At 37.6% G+C, this 23,432-nt stretch overlaps 3 protein-coding genes and 1 long non-coding RNA gene across 4 annotated transcripts in view; 3 read left to right on the top strand and 1 right to left on the bottom strand.

The window, feature by feature from the left end:
- The window catches only part of LOC134677973 (transmembrane protein 145-like), a 30,219-nt gene extending 27,495 nt beyond the window's left edge, over positions 1-2,724 (top strand). Inside the window, exon 17 of the mRNA XM_063536403.1 lies at positions 2,538-2,724. Coding sequence (XP_063392473.1) covers positions 2,538-2,701 — 164 coding nt within the window. The 3' untranslated portion in view covers positions 2,702-2,724. The remainder of the gene's footprint in view (positions 1-2,537) is intronic.
- A 194-nt stretch (positions 2,725-2,918) lies between these two features.
- Positions 2,919-4,354, top strand: LOC134678013 (uncharacterized). The gene is made up of 2 exons (XR_010100150.1): positions 2,919-3,613; positions 3,828-4,354. It is a non-coding gene; the product is annotated as an uncharacterized LOC134678013 (long non-coding RNA).
- Positions 4,355-7,089: 2,735 nt separating this feature from the next.
- On the bottom strand, positions 7,090-16,940 carry LOC134678060 (zinc finger protein 260-like). The gene is made up of 8 exons (XM_063536503.1): positions 16,701-16,940; positions 14,527-14,653; positions 13,715-13,765; positions 13,216-13,239; positions 11,584-11,622; positions 10,325-10,378; positions 9,965-10,051; positions 7,090-9,397 (listed from the first exon to the last, which is right to left on the bottom strand). Exons 1-8 carry the CDS (start codon positions 16,839-16,841, stop codon positions 8,103-8,105), a joined length of 1,818 nt encoding a protein of 605 aa, XP_063392573.1. The 5' UTR covers positions 16,842-16,940; the 3' UTR covers positions 7,090-8,102.
- Positions 16,941-21,907: 4,967 nt separating this feature from the next.
- The window catches only part of LOC134677982 (scavenger receptor class B member 1), a 130,594-nt gene continuing 129,069 nt past the window's right edge, over positions 21,908-23,432 (top strand). Inside the window, exon 1 of the mRNA XM_063536415.1 lies at positions 21,908-22,104. The gene's annotated coding sequence lies outside the window, so the exon portion shown is untranslated. The remainder of the gene's footprint in view (positions 22,105-23,432) is intronic.

Raw genomic sequence — 23,432 nt, 5'->3', positions numbered from 1 at the left:
CCGACTTACTCAGTCGTTGACGAGTTTGCTAAAGAATTGACCTTGAAATACGAGCTCTTATTAAAAAATAAGCGAACACTGTTTTATTCCGAGCAGATTCGTAACGACCCCAATAAATCAAAACGAATGTGGAAGGTCGTAAATGTAGAATTAGGTCGTAAGACCCGCGATCGTGTTGACTATACCGACCGCATAAGGGACCCAGATGGTAAACCTTTTTCATCTAAACAGGAACTAGTTAACGCACTGAATGTGGAGTTTATAACTGCGGCAAGCAAGTGCGGTGCCCCCCCGGCCAACCGGCCCCTCGCCGGCGGTGCGCTGGCAGCTAACGCGGGAGCGAGTGACGTGTCAATGTGGTTTACGCGGTTCAATCCCTCCGAAATAGTTAACATACTGAGATTCCATATAGCTTCAAAAACTAGCACCGACTACTACGGTCTTTCCGCAAGCTTACTTAAATTAATAGCAATACCAACTGCTACTACGATCTCGTGCATTTGTAACGCTAGCGTTCGCAAAGGGACCTACCCCTCTGCCCTTAAGAAGGTAAAAATCAGTCCGCTGTACAAGGGTAAAGGAAAACGATCTGAAGCTAAATCGTACAGACCGATTTCCCTTGTACCAGCAATCAGTAAAATATTAGAGGTAGGGCTAAATAAGAGATTGCTGAATTATGTACTGGATAGAAACATTTTATCGGATCGTCAATTCGCATACCGGGCAGGACGCGCGACCACTGACCTGGTTCGAGAAGTGGTGTGGCGCGTGCTGAGCGCGCGCGAGGCGGGCCTGCGCGTGGCGCTGCTGTGCTGCGACCTCTCGCGCGCGTTCGACACCGCAGACCATGGCCTCATCGCCGACAAGCTCCAGTTCCATGGGATTCGGGGTCCGGTCCTCTCCTTGCTCTCCTCATTTATGTCCAACAGGATCCAAGTGGTGGTGGGCGAGGGGGGACGTGTCACCTCCACGGAGCTGGAGAATGTCCTCGGGGTACCCCAGGGATCGTGTCTGTCGAATACGCTCTTCGGCCTCTTACTGAACGACCTTCCCGCGTCCATTAGAGGCGCCGAAATTTATATGTACGCAGATGATGTGGCTGCGGTAATTGAGGCTCCTTCGGACGCTATGCTCGAAACTAAAGTTAACCAAGTAGTCCATAAGCTCGAGGAGTGGTTTGCGTCGAACGGCCTCGCATTGAACAGGGACAAAACTTGCTTCCTGACATTCGATTTGAACGGTAAAGCCCAAAAGTCTCTCAATGTGAAGGCTGGCGACACGTTATTACAACAAGTACGGTCGACAAAGCTGCTGGGTTTTCTAGTCGATTCCTCTCTCACCTGGGACGGGCACATCGATGAGCTAAGCTCGAAACTTGGGCGGGCGTGTTTCGCATTGGGTAGGCTGGCCAACACCGCGTCACTGAACGTAGTGCGCTCCTGCTATTTTGCGACAGTGCATAGTCTACTCACATACGGTGCCGAGGTGTGGGCCCGCGCGGCTGATTCTCTGCGCATATTTCGAATGCAAAAGAAAGCATTACGTGCCATTATTAAAGCACCAACCGACACCTCATGCAGGAACCTCTTCGAGGACCTAGGGGTCTTGTCATTGCCAGGCGAACTTGTGTACCAGGTGGCGCTATTCACTCACACTAACTTACACTTGTTCAAGAAGCGCGGCACGAATGAGGGTCATGCGCTCCGTAGCAATAAATATAGTTACCGTCTTGTCACACCGAAACACAAGCTTTCGAAGTCAGAGCGTTCTCCATACATTATGGGTCCGTCCGTTTATAACAGACTACCCGCAGCGGTTAGAGATGCAGCCTCCACCGATGTATTTAAATGTAGACTGCGAAAGTGGCTACTAACCTTATCTTTGTATGACGTCGAGGAGTTTTTTAAATTACCATATACATAGGTAATAGGTTATAGGTTATAACTTATTAATACTCATACGTTGTATTAACATATACTTAATGTAATTATTGATTTTATACGAAATGTAAATGATTAATTAATATAAATTAAATCTGTACTATATGAAATGATATACTGCGACATTGAAATTGTACCTATTTAGACATTTTGACCTGTAACTTTGGTGTTATTAATAAATATTTGTATTTGTATTTGTATGGACCGTCACAAAACTGACACCCAAAATTGTATGAAAAACTAACCTACTCGTGATTCCGAATCTAAATAACGCAAAAGTTGATGATTTTCGAAAAAAACTAAATGATACCTATAACATTTTTTCTGGATACCCCCAAATAGATCTGCAAGCGATACTACTGCAAGTTTTTCAATTAAAAGTAAAAGTGGAAAGGTTCACCGTTCCGAACTTGCGTTATTTTGGACTGGAGCTTGTCAGAGTGCGCGTTTCAGTCAAGTTAACCCTTTATAAGGCATAAGGGTGTCAGGAATTATGCAAAATTGAACTCTATCACTTTGAAATAAAGTTCAAAATCAGTTGGGAAATATATTCCCTCTGCCTTATAAAGGCTTAAAGACCTACTTTTCTATTTCCAGACCCTCCAGAACCGGTAACCAACGGTAAGAAAGTCCCTCCAGTCCGCAACGGTCTCCACCAGAGTTCTGGCGCCATTTCCACCATACACGAGGGTCGGGAGCAGAGCTACCCCCCTCCCAGCACCCTGCAGCTGTTCAACGCCAAGCAGGAGAGTGGGGGGTAGCGTGGGGAGGGGAGACATCATCCTCGAGGGTCGGGAGCAGAGCTACCCCCCTCCCAGCACCCTGCAGCTGTTCAACGCCAAGCAGGAGAGTGGGGGGTAACGTGGGGAGGGGGGACATCATCCTCGAGGGTCGGGCGCAGAGCTACCCCCCTCCCAGCACCCTGCAGCTGTTCAACGCCAAGCAGGAGAGTGGGGGGTAGCGTGGGGAGGGGGGACGTCATCCTCGAGGGTCGGGAGCAGAGCTACCCCCCCTCCACCCTCCCAGCACATATCGTTCTTAGTCTACATCGCGAACGGTCCAGAACGCAAAATGCCTACATCATTTTCCGTCGTTTTATCTTTACGTTAGCGATGTCGACGAGTATTCTGTGCGGTTTGGCCTCCGACCATTTGAAGATAACTAACGAACCTAACCTACCTGTATGATTTAAAAAAGTGGTCATTTCGCGATGTAGACTAAAAGCGATATAAGCAAAATATTACACTAGTCATTTTGCGTTCTGGACCGTTCGCGACTATACCGGAGAGTGGGGGGTAACGAGGCGGCCGTGAGTGGGGTGTCAGGTACAGTGCTAAAGGTTGAATACCATTACAATATATGGGACAAATGTATCTATTCTAAACAAGTGGTTTTACTACAGTGTAGGGAGGGCATTTTCGTAGGGTGATTCTGAGTTTACGAGTTAGCCGAACTCTAAGTTAAAGACGACCTCAACTAATAAGTTAATTGATAAGTAATTAAGTTAATAAATGGCGCCAGCCTTTCATTCTTTATTTGTATAATATACGGTTAAGTTTGTTATTTATAAGCTTTAATTTAGTTTGTTTTCAAGCAATACCATGTAACAAATACCTAAATCACATTATGATCTCATACTTATATTAATTGAATGCATTCGTTTTTTTTACTATGTTTTTAGCTCGGAGTAATTAACAATGGAGACGCCATGTCTAAAATTTTCGGTACAAAATAGTCTGCCGTTTTTTGCGGGGGAGGGGCACATCAAATGTATAGGTACGTCATGTCAGATAAACGTCAGTCCATACATATGGTTGACCATTGGCCGCCTATTTTCGACAGAGGGGAACGCCTGTTAATGGCGGCTCCATTGTTAATTACTCCGAGGTTTTTAGTTAATTATGACTACCCGTATTTGTTTAACCTTTTCGACGCCGTGTCAAACACAAGCTGTCACGCGGACGCCACGTCACCGAAGTGTCAAAACTGAAATTGAACTTTATGCATATGCACGTAGGTCTATGTTGCTCTGTGGTATGTGACCGATTAATCAGTCTTTGGCGTTGAACCTGCGGTGCGGATATATCGGTCATTGGTTGGCGTCCAAAAGGTTAAACATATATAGTGAACAATGTTTTGTTACACCCTTCAAGGCCGAGTTCAAGGGTCCATTATGTAACCTATATGTAACATACTGGTTTGCAAATAAATATCTTATCTTTGTAGGTATAATACAAAAATACTAGAACTCATTATTTTAAGTACTTCATACTTACATAGGTATGACTACATGACCAGAATGTTTACAAAGTCTTAAACAAACAGTTGTTTATTATGTCACCGAGTTAGCGTGTAATTTGTAGCAATTTCTAGTGTTATATTCTAGTCATTTGAAATAAACATTTTTTTCTACATCTGTGTGTTTTTCATAAAAGATTTATATTTGTTTTTTTACCAAAGTATTTAATGGTAGAAGCGGTATACCTAAAGTCGAAGAAAAAAATTGAATTTTTCAGCTGAAGTAGATGTCGTTATACGGACCCGTTCCAGTGGCGGGACTTCCATACAAGCCCAAAAGCCGGGCTTGCCCTAAGGCAACTAATTGCCTTACCGAAATTACGTAGTGATAAGATCAATAAAGATTATTTTGAAAATCGCGCGCCAAACGAACCCGTATTATTAAATTCAAGCCACAGCGGCCTCGAACCGCGGCACGAGCGTGTTGCAAAATTATGCCGCGGCGTGGCGCCTCGTCCGCGCGAACTAAATCAGGCGGAGGATGTTCTAGCTATCCTGCTCGAACTCGCACTCGTTGGCTTGCAACCGTGCTTGCTTTTTCGTCCCGCTCTGAGCACTATCAGCCTACAAACCGTCAAAGAACGATGTAACTATTTGTTGGTATGTATAGCAATTTTATAAGACGATTTATGCTTGGATTTTGTGTGAAGTTAGCTGCATAAGTTCGCACAGCGCGCGTTCGCGTTTACTTCAAGTGTATTATTATTTAGTTGAGCCGAGTCAGTGGTCGAGTCGAAAGTAATGAAAGTTTGTTTATGTGAATTTGATTAAATAGTGAATGTGAATTTGTTCATTGTTGTGGCGCTTAGTTTAATAAGTGTTAACAATGGATCAAGAAGTGGTTCCTTGTGACGGTTTGAAATGCGTCCACGTTTTAGTCAACCAAAACAAGGTAAAGTCTTTGACCTTTGTCGAAAAACGGGACCTAATTTCCGCGGCAAAACCAACACCCGACTTGTGTATTTCTCAGTCAAGTCGCGTAAGAGAAATGTCTGTAGGGCCGTCTACAAAACTCATTGGATTGTTGGTTGTTCCCATACAAATAAGATGTATTGCTGGTGTTGCATATTTTTTTCGAACCATATTAACGTTTGGAATACTTCTGGCTATAACGATTTAAATAATTTATCTGGAGCAATAAAGAGGCACATGAATTCCGGTAAACATATGTGTGCAGTGATTTCTTTTAGCAATTTTGGGAAACAAAGGATCGAGGCCTCTTTGTCGCGACAATTATCAGAAGAAATATCAAAACATAACATGCGTGTTGACAACAATTGTAGTGTTTTTCAGAGGTTAGTCGATATTGTGTGCCATTTAGCACAGCAAGAACTTCCTTTTAGAGGACACGATGAGTCAAACACTTCATTAAATAGGGGCAATTTTTTGGAACTTGTATCGTTGCTATTAAAATATGACGGCGTTCTAGAAAAACATGTTCAAAGCGACAAACCAAGCTCGAGCTATTTGTCTAACAAAATACAAAATGACATTATTCATTCCGTAGCAGACGTGCGCTATGATTAGCTCGCCTCGTCACGCTAGCAGATGCATTTGACCCCGAAGAGTGAAGATTGGACAGTTATTACGAAAACATATCTTTCGGCTTGCCCTACTCCAAAACCCTAGGCACGCTACTGACCCGTTCACTGTAGCGTGGCTCTGGTTGTTGGCCGTTTGATATTTCATTTATCACTAAGCAAATGGCGCCATCTAGTTTGGCTGTCAAACTTGGATGTTATAGTTTACACGGTACTCACAGAACTCGTTAGGGATTGAAAATAAAATACATTTTCAAAACACGATCACTTTTACTCCAGTCTTTAAATAATTACCCTAACACATCAAAATCTTGTGTCAATAATATTAAAATAAACAATTATACAGTATTATACAAAAATAATCTACAAAGTAAATAACAAAAAAATAAACCTTTTCACCGCGCGGTGTGCTATTTTGACTAAATACAATTTAACCATTTTCTTGGAAAATTAAAAAAAAATCGTGAGAACAAGCCTCGATTGCGCCTGATAAAGTGAACAAATGCTCTTTAAGAGGCCCACTGATTAACAGTCCGACGGACGGTATCGGCCTGTCAGTTGTTTGGCGCTTTGCTTGTTCGGAATTGTAAAAATTTTGTTCTAACTGACAGGCCAATACCGTCCGGCGGACTGTTAATCAGTGGCCCCCTTAAAAAAATAACATGAAAGGTGTAAAATAAGTATGTATCTTATAAGATACATTGCTAAGTAAAGGAACGGGACTTATTTAACGGACGAATCGGTACTGGCCAGTCGCTCTAAGGACCCTTTTTTTGTAAAAACGACACAAACTTATACTACTACAGTAGTGACTTAACACATTAGTTTATCTGCAAAATACCGTATTCCACTAAGATAAAGTTGAAAGTCGAATATGGCCACCAGGGATCGGAAACGGTTTCTTGCAAAAATTTCGAAATAACCATATTTTTCGAATTACATATTTTAAACTCGAAATGTACAGTCGCCATCAGATATATCGGAGCGGCCAAGGTGCTCACAAATATCTGAGCACGCTTCTATTGTCAAGGCGTTAGAGTGCTTGTTCAGATATTGTGAACACCTTGGCCGCTCCGATATATCTGTTGGCGACTGTAGGACTCTGTTATGTATTTAGGTTACGACTTCGTATTATTACATTGCCTAGTTAGGAATGAAATAATTAACAAAGAACGAAATAAATACTGTTTCCGTTCCCATACAAACAATACCGGTATCCGATCCCTGTAGGCCAGCGGTCGCCAACCTGTGGCCCGCGGGCCGCATGCGGCTCGTGAACCTGTCACTAGCGGCCCGAGTGCCGCCTTGGCTATTTTGTATGTAATAATGACAAACGACAATGTCTCATATCATAAAGTCATAAATATTAACAAAGTACGGCCCGCGTCACCTCCGTTAACTACTATGTGGCCCTTGGCTGCTAAAATGTTGCCGACCGCTGCTGTAGGCCAAGCACATGATTGGCGCGACCCAACAGTATATCGCCGAGATAGACTACCCATCTTTTCCTAAGTGTATTAAGACGAAACAGGAGCTGAGATTTAAATATTTTAGGTGAATATACCCGTCTCGCTAACGGAAGCGGCTCCTAAAACTAGTGTGATAAGGACAAAGCGAAAATCCTGCGTAAAAATCTCAAAAATCGAGGTTTCGTACTAGACTGTTTCCTCCTCCAAAACTTAAGCAATCGTAACCAAATGTGGAAATTTAAATGACTATGAAATTATCTGTGGCAGATCGTTTTGCTTTTTTGGCTAATTGATATCAGTTTTGAATACCACGGCTCTCATTTCGGCATAGTCAATTAGGCCATTTTGGCCATTTTTGAAGGGCTCTAGCGCCTTAAAAAACAAAAATAGCAAAAAAAGCTAAACGGTCCGACACAGATATTGGAGCATTCCATGAAATTGTCTACCGTTTGTCCCGTAAAAACGCGAATTTTCTGAAGATTTGCAGGTATAGTTTTCTTTTCTATGACAAATGGTCAAAAATATGCACAGAAATATAATCGCCTGCTTTAAATGCCGAAAAAAAAAGTCGCAACATGGGAAATAAAATGCGTTTGTACGGGACAGCCCGTGGAATGCTCCTATTGACAATATTAATATGGTTTGAAAAAATCATTGCTCTAGCTTCAAAACCCACGGAGGAAACAGTCGAGTACGTTTGTATGGAGAAATGACCACTCCTGTTGGCTCTTAATTAAAGGATGGGTATCCATCTATCTCTATCTCTAACATTGTTAGCACGTGCACATTTTTGTGGGGGGGCGGTGCGTGGCCGTTCTGTATGATAATACTATTGCTAATTCTGTTATTTAGTCTCAGGAAGATAACCTATCTTGAGTTATAACATCATTGGGGAAACCTGTCTTTCTCTTCAAATTCTGAATAGTATAAGTATTAACAACACTGTCAAAATGATCTTCCTGTTCAATTTTTAACGGCAATTTGTGTACTTTCATCATATGCCCTCTAAGAGTCTTCAACTGTATATAACCTTTATCACACAGTTGACATTGATGTGGTTTGATCCCGGTATGCCTCTGCAAATGTCTGTTTAACGCATTCTGCTCTGGGTACCTCTTTTCACACAAATGACAAGGATATGGCTTATTATTATGCGCTAGCATATGTTTCTCTATATTGGGCACAGTTCTTTTACACAATTCACATTTCTCTTTAACCACTTCCGTTCTCTGAGGATCGTGAATCTTACTATGTCTAACTAACTGTGACTTTTGTGAGAAATTTTTACCACAGACCGGACATATGTATGGACGTTCGCCGGTATGCTCGAAAATATGACGATTCAAGGAGTATTTACCAGCGAACTCCTTATTACATAAATGGCATTTAAATGGCTTAGTGCCCACATGTTTTCTATAATGAGAGGCGTATAAACCTCTAGTAGGGAACACTTTGGCACATGTCTTACATTTGTACCCACTTTTCGTGTGCAGTTTTTGATGTACAGTCAGTGCATCTCTTGATATGAAAGCGTTATTGCATATATTGCACTCGTATGGTTTCTCCCCAGTGTGAAACCTCATATGTATCTTCAAATGTTTCATGGCTGAGAATTTTTTATCACATTCTTGACAGCTGAATGTCCTTAACTTCTCATGAACTGTCATTACGTGATATCTTAAGTTAGTCCTGTCATTGCAACCCACCCCGCATTGCTCGCAAATTAATTTTCTAAAAGTACCGTCATGTTTCATCAAATGTATCTTTAGCACTTGTTTATTGTGGAACTTTTTCATACATTTATCACATTGGTAGTAGATTTCTTTAGTGTGTACGGAGTTAATGTGTTCTAGTAGCGACGATTTGGATCCCACTTTTCTGCCGCAATGCTCGCAGGGGAATGGTTTTACGTCGTTGTGTTGCAAGCGGTTATGGACTTTGTACCTATTTTCGTTTTTAAAGTATTCCGGACAGTACATACATTTGTAGCCTTTTAGATGCTCTGTATTAATATGTTGGTTGAGTTGGTCCAAGCTTTGGTAGTTGGCGCCACAGTTTTTACAAGAATAAATCTCGCCCGTTTCCGTTTTGACAGTGACCACTAACGACTCTTCTTCTTTAACTTTGGGCTTGGTTTTTGATGATTTACCTGTGAACATTTTAATTATTAAATTCATGCAACTTTTTTTAATGTGCACTTATTTTCATAGTCTACAATTGTATATAACAATGATGTTGGCATGTGCGCTATTGGAACATATTTAGAGTTTCTATATACTGTATGTGTGTGTATGTATGTGTTTGTGTATGTGTGTATGTGTTTATGTATGTATGTATAAGCTATGGCCAGACATAGAAGTTTTTGTGGCAATATAAAGTGATTGACAAAATGAGATATCGACATGTCTGTTATCGATGTTACCTTAATGTTGTACTTTGATATTTATTAAATTTTATAAGAAGATAACTACCGCGAAATACACGTTCGATATCTTCTTCTCTTTTGATATATTGGTAGTTTTCTATTCTTTTGGTACAGTGCCAAAAGTTTACGTTTACAGTACTATAGTTTACGTTTTAATTTTTAAGTACTAAATATAATTATATAATAAAGAAATTATGTAGCGCTTTGTAATTCATCTGCATTATTTCATCTGCAGCGGGTTGAAAGTTGACGTTTTCTGTCCGGAGGGCAGAAAATACTATTATAGCATACCTTTGACGGACGACTTGTTTCTTTTTCTCGGCTTGCCCTCTATCTTCGGTTTCACGTCTATTGTCAATTCTAAGTGATTGCTGTCAGCTGAAACACAAAATAAGTTCATGTAAAATATAAATTCCTGACTCGATGTCAACCGTAAAAATATACAATTACAAAAGGTGGACTTTTATTTTTCATGTCAATATCCGGAGGAAAATAAGGATATAGCAAATTACTGCTTATAATTTAAATTTTAGATTAGGTACTTTTATTGTATGTTTAACCGTTTTAATAAACATTTAATTACAGCTTATGTGAACAGTGGAGTTGAACAGTCTTGTTAAAAAAAAAAACACAGCTTATTAAAAAACTTACATTCTTTTTCTTTCTTAATATTTTTCACTGGCTTCTTGATAGTTGCGGTGAATTCTGTAAAAAAAGTGATGGTTATTTATGAAGCAAATAAGAGTACAGTACCAATAAGTATGTTATTAATATGCAATAAGTTTAGGGCTTCCAATACCGGGATCCCGGGATACCGAAATACCGGGATCCCGTCTTTTTAAACGTATTTTTCAATACCGGTATTTTTAAATGCAATACCGGGATCCCGGTATTTTCAAAAACAAGGAAAATTTGCAATATAAACCATTTATATCCATTAGAATGATCATATTCGGCTATATTAAGAAGCTTACTACACGTCAGACGCATCTAAATTGCATCTAGCCCTTATTTTATTATTTAAATAAGATCATTGCCTGAACGTCAGATAAATATTTGGTGGTTGGTGGTGGATGAATCCTGACAGCGAGATTAATATAGTTCTTAAAATTTTATCAAAAATTTTAAAGAAAAGAGCAAGGAACTGTAGTATGGCAAATTAATTTAGGCGGAAATTAGAAAAAAAGATGGCTGGTGGGTTGTTGGACTAAAATATGACTGGTGATGAAGTCAACAAGTTAGATAAAAGTGTTGCCAACCTGGAGTGAGAAATAAAATTAATGCAGATGGCGACATTGATTGTTTATTCTTCTAAAAGCTTTTAGGATATATGTGGTGTTACAGTAACCCTCTTTAATTCCCCTTTTAATAAAACTTTAATTTTTTAAGCGATTCATATTCAATACCGGGATCCCGGGATCCCGGTATTGATGAAGACAGTTTCGGTATTAATATCGGTATTGTGAGAAGTCCGGTATTTGGAAGCCCTAGCAATAAGTAAATATTTTATTTAACTTATCTAGAATAAAATAAAATAGTTAAAGTAATCGTATTAAACTGAGATTTTTTTTAATAAATTTCATTCTATACTTTACGACATTACAGAATAGACAATAGAAGTAAATACATTAATAAAACTGATTTCAGGTCTACCATTTAATTGAGGCTGTTGGTAAAAACTCATAGTGGTTAGCTATGTGATTATAAAACTAAAAAATAAGTACTAACATAGAGCACAGATGTAGTGCATAATTATTTTCCGTCGTATTATCACGGAAACGTACGAACGTGTCTTGCTATTTCAGTCAGTCTCGGTACACAAAGTACTGAGGCTGACTGAAGTAGCACGACAAATACGAACTTTTCCGAGCAAATACATCTGTAATAACAATAGTTCTAATTATACACACCTGGATTTTTACTAACGTCTTTGACTTCAATATCATCACCTGTAATAAGAAAATGTTTAGTAATATGTGTTTTAGGAAATATTATTTGACAACAGATCTGGGGGACCTAAGGTAGGCGGGTAAGTTTTATTTATTTATTTTATTAGTTTTAATTTATTTTAATAATAGTAAAAAAAAAAACATTTATTGCAGATCAAAGATCCATATAATGTTAGTAACAATTTTGACTTAATAACTAAGTTAGAAGTTTTGTTATTGAATATTATGCGCTTTTTTTGACATTTAGATTTTATTCTAGAAATTCTAGACTAGTATTTTTTTATACAATTTTTTTTTAATGTTTGACGATCCTTTTGTGAAATTCTTAGTGTTAAATTTGACATGTACAGTGGAAACTGGATAAGTGGAATCGCAAGGGACCGGCTGTTTAGTTCCGCTTATCCAGGTTTTCCATTTATCCAGTTTTCCACTTAACCAGGTTCAAATAAAACATTTTCTCACTTACAGAGGCTCTCGCTAACAGATGTTGTGGATGCTAGTAATGTCGCTTATAGAGGTCACGTATAGTATGGTCAAATAAAAGATCTAGACTTAAATAATCATCTTATATTAAATATGTATACATATATGTATGTATTAACAAAAAATAGGTATTGTAATCCTGACTTTAAAAATGCAATACTGCAAATAATCCACAGTACTCATATACAATTTTCAAAATTTCAAAAGCAAAATCACTCCTAATATTTATTTATGCGAGAGAAACCAGTATAATGGTTAAGTAAATCAATGTACCGATTTAATTGTACTTTAATGAAAAAATTCGTCATTTTGGTTTGTTGACCTGAGTCACATTTTACCACATTTCTTTCAATATCGAGAATATTGTCGAACACATTTTTGTCTACGTTTGTGATCGATTATGAACGATGTGTGATCTCATACAAAATACGTAGTTAAAACACTAACCATAATGTTAACGAAACAAATTACCCTCCTTGTGACGGTTTATTAAAAATACAAATTTTATAACGCCGAGCTATTCCACTCATAGAGGTTTCGGAGACGGCTGCTTCCAGTTACAGAGGTGAATTTAAGAAATTTTCTAAAAAATGGATTCCGCTTATAGAGGTCCCAAAATTCCACTTATAGAGGTAATTCGTTGCCAAGGGACTGGAACCGAGAACTTGGGTCCACTTAAAGAGGTTTTCCACTAAACCAGGTTCCACTTATCCAGTTTCCACTGTATAATAATCCAATTTTATTATGGAATAATATTAACATCAATAAATTGCTCTGATAATTAGATTAAGATTAATTACGATTCATAAGAGCTTGTTGCTAGGCCTACATGAATAAAGTATATTTTGATTGATTTTGATTGATTTTGATATGTATCCATTTATTTTATGTAAAAAAAACGACCAAAATAACTTAAAAGTGAAAAATGCTTCAGTAATGTAAGAAGATATTACAACATGGCCTTTATACAAATATTTATGATAATAATTTACGTTGTTATTGGAGCACAATCAAAATGTACAGTCATCTTTAAATATCTTGCACAACACAGCACACAAAATACACACTGTATAATATATATTGTATATTATAAAATACAAAATTACTTACCAAAATCATTGTTGTCAAAGTCATCTGTAACAAATATTAGGGAATTATACTGGCACAAATTGTGTTAATATTAGTTTAATATGTGTAGTACTTTGTCACAGTACAACAAAATGTATTATAGCACTTTATGTGACTGCTACATAATGGTAGGCATTACAATATAAGAGCGTGGGGTTTTGTAACGAACAAAGTGAGTTCATAAAAGGATCAGACACGTGTTTTGGGAATAAATCAATTTTATTTATTTATTTACTGAAAAGACAACACAGAAAACATACATGGGATGAACAAAAACTTAACATAAATGTCCTTACAATACAGATGCTTCCATTTTCATAACATATCTGGCAACTGAAGTAGATAGTAATGGAAATATCAAATTTTCCATTACACATCAAGTATTTTTTTAACTATTGTTTTAACATCTTGATTATCATGGTAAACAATACATTTCATTGTATAATTATGATAAAAGTAAATACAGCTCTTATTCACTTACCTAAATATTCTGGTTCAGTCTTTATATCGTAGTTTGTTTGTGACAACTCATCTGAAAGTAAAATATTAAATTAAAATTTATAAAGCATATATTTTACATATGTACATTCTTAATCAGCAAAAAAGGTGTGTGTCCAAAAAAGTAATTAAGTCGATATAGATTGTAAGTACCTACTTGTTAAGCCTACTGGAATAAATAAAATTTTGAATCTTGAATCTAAGCCCATAGGCAGACCAAGCTAACTATGCATGGCATTTGCAATTACAAAGTGAGTGAATGTCAAATTTCTATGAAAATATGATGTTTATAATGACACTCTCTTTGTTCTGTTCAAGTTGTTGCAAAGTCATAGTGTTTATTTGTAAAACACAGGTAAAACTGTTACAGTGGTGTCAAAAATTATAAATTTTGTTATCACTATGTTTTGCATTGTGGCATTCAAAAACATGTCCTTAAGATAATTTATATAATAAAATAACTTAGCAAACAAGATTTAATAAAAATAAGTGCAAGTTAGCTTAGACCATATCAATTTTTTTCAGGGTTAGCCACAGACAATACATCCTCCAGACTGAGCATAGTGGCGCTACCCCCTCTGCCACGCATACGGTAATTTCACTCCATGTTCGAGTCGAAAGTGTCTTTGTGTGACGTCCGTGTCTTTGAACGAACCAATCACGGCACGGGCCTTCGCTCACCTCGTCCCGCGCACCCCCGCATTTTTGGCATCATCGATTGCATGAAATAATTGCTCTAAACTCGGTCTAGAGGATTCCTAGTCTATGGGGTTAGCAAAATAGCTTTCTACTTACTTTTACAATATTCCTCAAACTTTGTCTCGCATTCCAGTACTTTTTTTTTAAAGTTGGTAGCATTCCGGAGCTGGAGTATGCATGCATCGCAGATGGAGTAGCTGGCATTCACTGATGGGGGCTTTATCTGAAAATATAAGAAAAAAATTCATAATTGTATTGGAATTTTTTGGAAAAATTGAGAAAGGTATGTTGAGATGCTTTGGGCATGTGGAAAGAATGAGTGAAAGAAGGCTAACAAAGAGAGTGTATAAGGGAGAAGTGGAAGTTGGAGCTGGAAGGGTTAGATCTCGGCGGACTTTCTCTGATCAGATCGGGGATATCTTGAAAGGCCAGGTCAAGAGCACCCTAAACCGGTGAGCGTGTATGAGGAATGTTATGAATGTGAAGGAAGTGAAAGAGGTATGTCGGGATCGTAGCAAGTGGAAATCCATGGTCTCTGCCTACGCCTCCAGGAAATAAGCGTGATTATATGTATGTATGTATGTGTTGGAATGATTCAATTTTATGTAACGCAGAATACATTTGTGGTGCAATAAAGTGTATTTACTTACTTACATGTGTGCACATGTCTAAAAACAACTCATTTTACAAGGAACAATCAAATGTTTTGGTTAAATCAGTGGGTTTTATGATCAAGTAATAAAGTTGAATTATTTAAGCAATCAATACATAATACATGCAAATTTACTAACAATCAACGCAACTAGATAGATACAGAAGAATTGACTTAAATTAATAGAGTTAACCCTTATCTTGGCATCGTAACACCCGTGATACATGGAACATTAAAAAATCTAGCAGGTTCACTTTATTACTTAACAAAATAATTCTGCTATAGATATGTCGATCTACCCTCCTTTATTATAGCAAAAAATAATACATATAAATGTCATTGTAAATTAATTAATAATTATCAACATGGCGCCACGGAAACAACAGATCTTTTTTCGTGCTGTAAGTTTTGCACTTATTTGTTAGATTAGTATATATTTTTGCATAATCTACATTTTAATACACTTACTATCTATTAGTGTATTAGGATTCACATAGTGGTCCCATTTAAAAACATTTAACACATAAAAAATTACATAAAACCATTACGTATCATATTTGATACATTGCCAAGAACTCATAAAAGTACATGTGTATTATATTTAATACATTGCCAAGTTGTCGTCAAAATAGCTGTAGATGATTTATTTTATTTTTATTTTTTTTATATTTGAGAGGGGTTGAAATATATGTTTTCAATACGTCATACTAGTCATCATAGTAATTAGTTAGTGAACTTTGTTTTTTTTTTACGTAATGGATGTTATTTAACAGTATATTAGGACGCCGTAGCCTTTTTGCTACGCCGTAGCACGTAGCACGGAAACATATATGAATTGCAAAAAATGGCCCCAAAGTAAAAAAAAAACAATTTTTTTTTACTTTCACTTTATTTGTTTACTTTTCATATTTTACTCAACTTTTTGCTGACGACTTTTTTGCAACTTTACGGGATCAAATTTTCCGCCCATGTGATCAGGTATTCGTAGATATAATTGATTTTTACAGGTGCGATAGTCATCTGATGCTTGAGATTGCGTTTAATTAGCAATAAATATTAATTTCTGTTGCATTACATGTTTTATTTCTACTATAATCCACATTTTTCTTTTAAAAAGTAGGTAACTATTTTGTCGAGGGATTGGCATTGTATCAAATATGATACATATGATTTTCCGAAACTGGAAAATCCTGGATTTTTTTCCTTATTTTTTAATAGTCTAGTATGCTCAAAAGGTGACGAAAAACTAAAAAAATGTTTATATTTAAGATATTTTGAGTCTTGCCAAGATAAGGGTTAACATGCTTAGTATTACTTCAAAATCGTACTCTCTTGAACTTATCAAAGACCATAATTATCTTAATAACCCTGTTTGCAGTTATTTTATTTTCTAATAAAATGATTTAGTTTGCCTATTATACCAAATTCAGCATCACGCACAGCTATTGCAGAGCGCCACTCTCTTGTATAATTGAAACAAAATACATATCGCAGTTTACTTAAAAACCATTTTTTGATAATTTGCCAAGACTTGCAGAACGTCGCATTGACGCAATATCCCGCTTAACTTAAGTAATTCACGTAAATAACTAGTGTTTGCTCATTATTAACTGCTTACCGTGACTCCCAAGGTCTCAAGTAACATGTTAAGATAATTTTCTGGCCCATTATCGAAAACATACACAGATCGTAAATCTTTGAAATCACCGTCTGCATGACAACATCGACAAAGTGCGTCTAAACTCCAAATTTCCGTCATTATTAGGCTAATTTAAAGATAAGCCAGTTTAAATTTGGATAAAAACACTGCGAATCGGATATTTTTACTAATTTTGCTACAATCCCGATACTAGTTTGTTGACAGCGCAGCTGTTTGACGTTTTGTTTTGTACTTTTAAAGATTTGCCGATTGTGCCGTCGGATACTGAGATTTTAGCCATATTAACATAATAACTGGGTTCCATACACCAATAAGGAACCCGATACGTTTATTGGCTACTTTATTTTACGGAAACTAGAGTTAGACCAAGAAAAGTCTGCATCGATTTTGATAGCCCACGCTGTGCAAGTGTTGTTTATACGTATAATTTCATAGAAATTTGGCGTTTAAAATCGGAAAGAGAAGAGTCGTGGCAGAAACGGGAACTAACATTTTAAATTTTATATGGCAATCAAACCTTTGACGCATGTCTTGTAAAAAGTAAACAAACTTCTGTCATTGTATATTTTTATTAACAAAAACCGCAAGTTTTATGTATAAAATATTTTCAAAACACGATAAAACCGTACATAAAACCACAAGGAAAATTACATTTAACATTGTTCGGTTTTGTCAGCGGGAAGAAAACAACTAAAAGCCGACTATCGACTTACAAAAAGTCGCGGAATGTGTTTCCGCTATTCGCGGGTATTGATGTTGTATTTAATATTAAATAATTATCTATTTAATAAGCCCCCTAATTAACTTGTCTCCGGTACATAATCGGTAAGTATATTCATTCAAAATATATTAATTTTCATAACTATGCAAGTCATTCATGATCTTTAAAATAACTGACAAATAGTCTTGAGACTTGCCATTTTATGCATATTTATTTATGTAATTTCTTTTTCAGGATTGTGTAAAAGTACCTACGGTATCTTGAATAAAAGACCGCTAAGTAGGTGATATGCATGAATTCGTAATCTACGTGCCGGATTCAAGAACATCCAGTTCAGATGAAGATAGTTCTATGAGTGTCCCTGGTTGTTCTGAAGCGAGCTCAAACATAAGTGACATTGAATATTTTAATTCAGACTTCGATTACAAATAATAAAACTTTTTCTAATAAAATATTTCTTTATTTGTAAGTTCGTTTACTAGGTTCTGAATAAAACTTTTTCTAATGAAATATTTCTTTATTTGTAGGTTCTGTTAGTTACGAAATTATATTTCATATTTAGCAGTGACTTTTCGGCGAAGTAAAATATCGTGAGATGAGAGAACCGGACATATCCCAATAAGGCCTACCTACTTATGCACTATTTTTATTCATATTCTATTTATTATTAATAATGTACACATACATTACAAGTCAAGTTTATAATGGGTGAAATATTTCCCAGATAAAATTACAGTTCTATTGCCCAATTTCTACCCGATCTACCCGGTTTTAATAACTGTTGGACTGCACAGATTAGGCAGTACATAAATGAGACTCTATCTTGTTTGGTACTAAAATTACAGTTGTATTGGGCAGATTCTTAACTAGTTTTAGCAGTTTTGTCAATCGCGCTGTCACTTTTTAGTATCTGAGACATAAAAACAAGTGTGTTTTAAAAAGAAAACTAGTGCCTGCGCTAAATCAGAGGATTGAGTTGACGAGCCGACACCACCACCAGGCTCCGTTTAGTAAGCCGTGGTAAAAAACCGGAACAAAAGGGATACAAGTATCATGACCTTTACTGTCGTACTATAATCACGTGACCAGTGTTGTCAGCATAGCAAAAAACATAAAATAGCACTAGCGCGCCCTCAAATCCCACGACTATCCCACGACTCTTCTCTTTCCGCACAGACTCTAACACGTGCACTGCGTGGGCTATCACAATCGCTGCAGACTATTATATCTCGGTCTAACTACCTATATTCAATTCGTAGTTTGTTACCGAGTTGCGGAACTGCGTTCATTTATTTATTGACAATTTTTTTCATAAGATAAAGCCTATAACATAACTGTCTGCAAAATAATATCATGACAACTTTTTGCCTTAGATTTTATCAGGCGTTTTTTTATAACACCTTATAAAACAAAGTCCCCCGCCGCGTCTGAAAGTTTATGTGTATGTATGTTCGCGATAAACTTAAAAACTACTGAGCGGATTTTGTTACGGTTTTCACCTATCAATAGAGTGAGTCTTGAGGAAGGTTTAGATGTATAGTTTTTCAACTCGTGGTCCAATATTAGCGTGTGGCTAGAGCTAGCAACTGTATGTTACTCCGCCAGTGGGGTTGTTAGAACTACACTCTCGAGGGTAGATGTGGAAGAAACGTATTAAGGAGTAACTATAAAGGCCTGTGCACACCGGATGCGTGTGCGTAGACGTGCACGTGCGCGTTGTCGTATACAGATCCTCATGAGAGACGGCATACCGCTTGCGTGACACGTGTGCGAGGTCGGCTCAAACAATTTAGCCCCCCCCCCCCCACATCTAGCGTCTTTCGAGCGTCGGCGTCTGGTCAGCGCTATGGAAAATAACGTCGCTGCGCAGTTGCGTCGAGCAGCGGCCATAGAGTTGTAGACGCCGACGCTCGAAAGACGCTAGATGTGGGGGGGCCCAAAATTTCCAACAAGGTTGGTCTGAAAACTACTTCAACTCGCTTTTTCAAATACAGATGTTAAATTTGAATTAGTCCGACTAAAAAACCCACGTGTGGCGAACAGTAGCGTGCCTAGGGTTTTGGAGTAGGGCAAGCCGAAAGATATGTTTTCGTAATAACTGTCCAATCTTCACTCTTCGGGGTCAAATGCATCTGCTAGCGTGACGAGGCGAGCTAATCATAGCGCACGTCTGCTACGGAATGAATAATGTCATTTTGTATTTTGTTAGACAAATAGCTCGAGCTTGGTTTGTCGCTTTGAACATGTTTTTCTAGAACGCCGTCATATTTTAATAGCAACGATACAAGTTCCAAAAAATTGCCCCTATTTAATGAAGTGTTTGACTCATCGTGTCCTCTAAAAGGAAGTTCTTGCTGTGCTAAATGGCACACAATATCGACTAACCTCTGAAAAACACTACAATTGTTGTCAACACGCATGTTATGTTTTGATATTTCTTCTGATAATTGTCGCGACAAAGAGGCCTCGATCCTTTGTTTCCCAAAATTGCTAAAAGAAATCACTGCACACATATGTTTACCGGAATTCATGTGCCTCTTTATTGCTCCAGATAAATTATTTAAATCGTTATAGCCAGAAGTATTCCAAACGTTAATATGGTTCGAAAAAAATATGCAACACCAGCAATACATCTTATTTGTATGGGAACAACCAACAATCCAATGAGTTTTGTAGACGGCCCTACAGACATTTCTCTTACGCGACTTGACTGAGAAATACACAAGTCGGGTGTTGGTTTTGCCGCGGAAATTAGGTCCCGTTTTTCGACAAAGGTCAAAGACTTTACCTTGTTTTGGTTGACTAAAACGTGGACGCATTTCAAACCGTCACAAGGAACCACTTCTTGATCCATTGTTAACACTTATTAAACTAAGCGCCACAACAATGAACAAATTCACATTCACTATTTAATCAAATTCACATAAACAAACTTTCATTACTTTCGACTCGACCACTGACTCGGCTCAACTAAATAATAATACACTTGAAGTAAACGCGAACGCGCGCTGTGCGAACTTATGCAGCTAACTTCACACAAAATCCAAGCATAAATCGTCTTATAAAATTGCTATACATACCAACAAATAGTTACATCGTTCTTTGACGGTTTGTAGGCTGATAGTGCTCAGAGCGGGACGAAAAAGCAAGCACGGTTGCAAGCCAACGAGTGCGAGTTCGAGCAGGATAGCTAGAACATCCTCCGCCTGATTTAGTTCGCGCGGACGAGGCGCCACGCCGCGGCATAATTTTGCAACACGCTCGTGCCGCGGTTCGAGGCCGCTGTGGCTTGAATTTAATAATACGGGTTCGTTTGGCGCGCGATTTTCAAAATAATCTTTATTGATCTTATCACTACGTAATTTCGGTAAGGCAATTAGTTGCCTTAGGGCAAGCCCGGCTTTTGGGCTTGTATGGAAGTCCCGCCACTGGTGGCGAACCTATCGTGGAATGTATGGAACTTTTCGCGGCAATAAACAGGAGGCTCTTGTGCTGCCCCCTACAGTTCATGCGCGCTCCCTGTGGCCTTTACCAGTTGCATCGGATCATGGCTCGCGGGCTGCATTATGAGGCTATAGAATGCTTTTTTGAGGGTAGTTTTTCCATTTATGTTCTTGAAAATGTAAACTATAAGTAAAAAACATGTACTAAAAAAAATACAAAATCGTTTATTTGTCCAACACAGGTATGAACGTACATAAGTACAGATATTATACACCGTGTTTTTATTGAATTCCGTTAACTTCGGGGTATGGTTAAGTACGTTTAAGAGAACTAAATGGCATAGTTAATTTAAAAAAAAAAAATTTTTTGCGCCTCTACAAGTGTACACGCTTGTAGAGGCCTTAAAGGAAAAAAATTTTTTTCGATTATCTCCGAAATAGAGTTAATTAGAATATCGGTGTCTTTGAGAAAGTTACTAGATTTAAGCTCAGGAATGCACCCCTGAAATTAACGGAAATCAAAAAAAAAACACGGTGTATAAATAGTATTACTGTTGTATCACTATGTTGTGATACTACGAACTATTATTATTAAATAAAATATATGCTGCCGACTGGCTCATATGAGTCATATTAGGGCATACATAATATTTCCTGGTCCAATGTAGGTAGTTATATTTTTATTTTAACTTTAACCAACTTAAAATGGGATTCGATGCATAAAATATACGTATGCAACCTTAATCGATATAGCTCATATAGCGATATCTTCTTCCACATCCAAACCCCCCGTAATCTTTAACGTAAGCGGATAAGACCTATATTTGATTCTCCACTTACGTCAAAAGTTAACAGCGGGAACAATCACCAAATATAAATACACGCCTGCCAGGCGATTTAATACTTTGCTGCGTCGGTAATAGGAAAGAATAAGTTGTGTATTAGCTTACCCAATAAGTTTGTAAACATTACTGCAGATTCGAAAGTGGTCAAGCAAGCAATCTACAGTTAGTAAAGCGGTCTCCATACTACCGCACGTCTGTGGCACAGACATCGTTTTCGAAAAAAAAAATCACTGACAGCTGTCAAAATTCACAGTGGATTTTGTGTTTTGTGCGTGTTGTGAAATTAAAATTAACGACTTTGTGAGCGCGTGTTACTTGATTTAGAAAATTTTTGCCGTTATTCGTACTTAAAGGTAAGATGGGCGAATTATTTTGATATTTTCCTCTAAGACTAAGGCACTTGCATACAGCCTTGTCTATAATGTGCTTGAGCAATCAGTGGAATGTTACCTTATCAAATTATTGATGGATTGAGTAATTAATGATTTACTTAATCGCTTTTTTATAGCTCTCCTTTAAGGTTAATTCAATTTGGTGTAATGTTTTCATTTATGATGGCTACCCTTATTGGGCACAATATTATTTGAATCCCAAATATTTATCACAATATAAAACTACCTACGAAAGCGGAGAAAACGTGTAGGAATACCGCGAAGTCCATAGCAGAAAAGTAGGTCAGTATAAGTAGCAGGGATTCCTTAAAATTTCCGTCACTTTGACATGGTTCCATTCCATTCCATGGTTTCCATGATTTCCATGGTTTTATGCCGTATCTTATTATAACTTTTTCTTAAAGTTAAATGCAGCTTCTTGATTTTATTATAAAAACTAGCAACCCGCCCCGGCTTCGCACGGGTTAAGAGCCCTTCAACGCGCACACTAGCGCCACAGCTAAATAATCGTAATTATTTCAATTTAACGAAAAGATATTGAAAAAAGGGGGCCGCTACGGACTGTATTGTGTATTTAAGTACCTTTTGAATACATCAGACTAGTTTTTATGTTGCTGGATTCGTCAATCTATGCGTTCAAAGTTAAAACGGCCGTTTTTGTTTTGAGGTCCTAGATCGACGAAACCAGCAACATAAAAACTAGTTTGATGTATTCAAAAGGTACTTAAATACACAATAGAGTACGTAGCGGTCCCCTTTTTTTCAATATCTTTCGTTAAATTTAAATAATCACGATTATTTAGCTATGGCTCTTAACAAATTATACTTACACCCAAACCTTCCTCAAAAATCACTCTATTGAATATTGAAAACCGCATGAAAATCCGTTCAGTAGTTTTTCAGTTTATCACGAACAAACACACAAACAGACAGACGCGGCGGGGACTTTGTTTTATAAGGTGTAGTGATAGGGGTAGATATTGTAAGGGGATATGTTGCGTTCATAGGCTGCGGTGTCTGCTTACCACCAGGCGAGCCTTACGCCTGTTTACCACCGTTTTGATAAAATAAACGATGTCCATTGTCCGAGACAGTACAGATGTGGTGCATTAATTGTTTTCCATCGTACTTTCTCGGAAACGTTCGTATTTGTCATGCTACTTCAGTCAACCATAGGACTTTTTGTACCAAGACTGACGGAAATAGCAAGACACGTTCGTACGTTTCCGTGAAAATACGATGGAAAACAATGATGCACTACATCTGTATCTGCTTTTTTAAGTTGACAG

This window comes from Cydia fagiglandana, chromosome 27 (assembly GCF_963556715.1).
Source record: "Cydia fagiglandana chromosome 27, ilCydFagi1.1, whole genome shotgun sequence".
Taxonomy (NCBI): Eukaryota; Metazoa; Arthropoda; class Insecta; order Lepidoptera; family Tortricidae; genus Cydia; species Cydia fagiglandana.
This window is presented reverse-complemented; position numbering and strand designations above follow the sequence as displayed.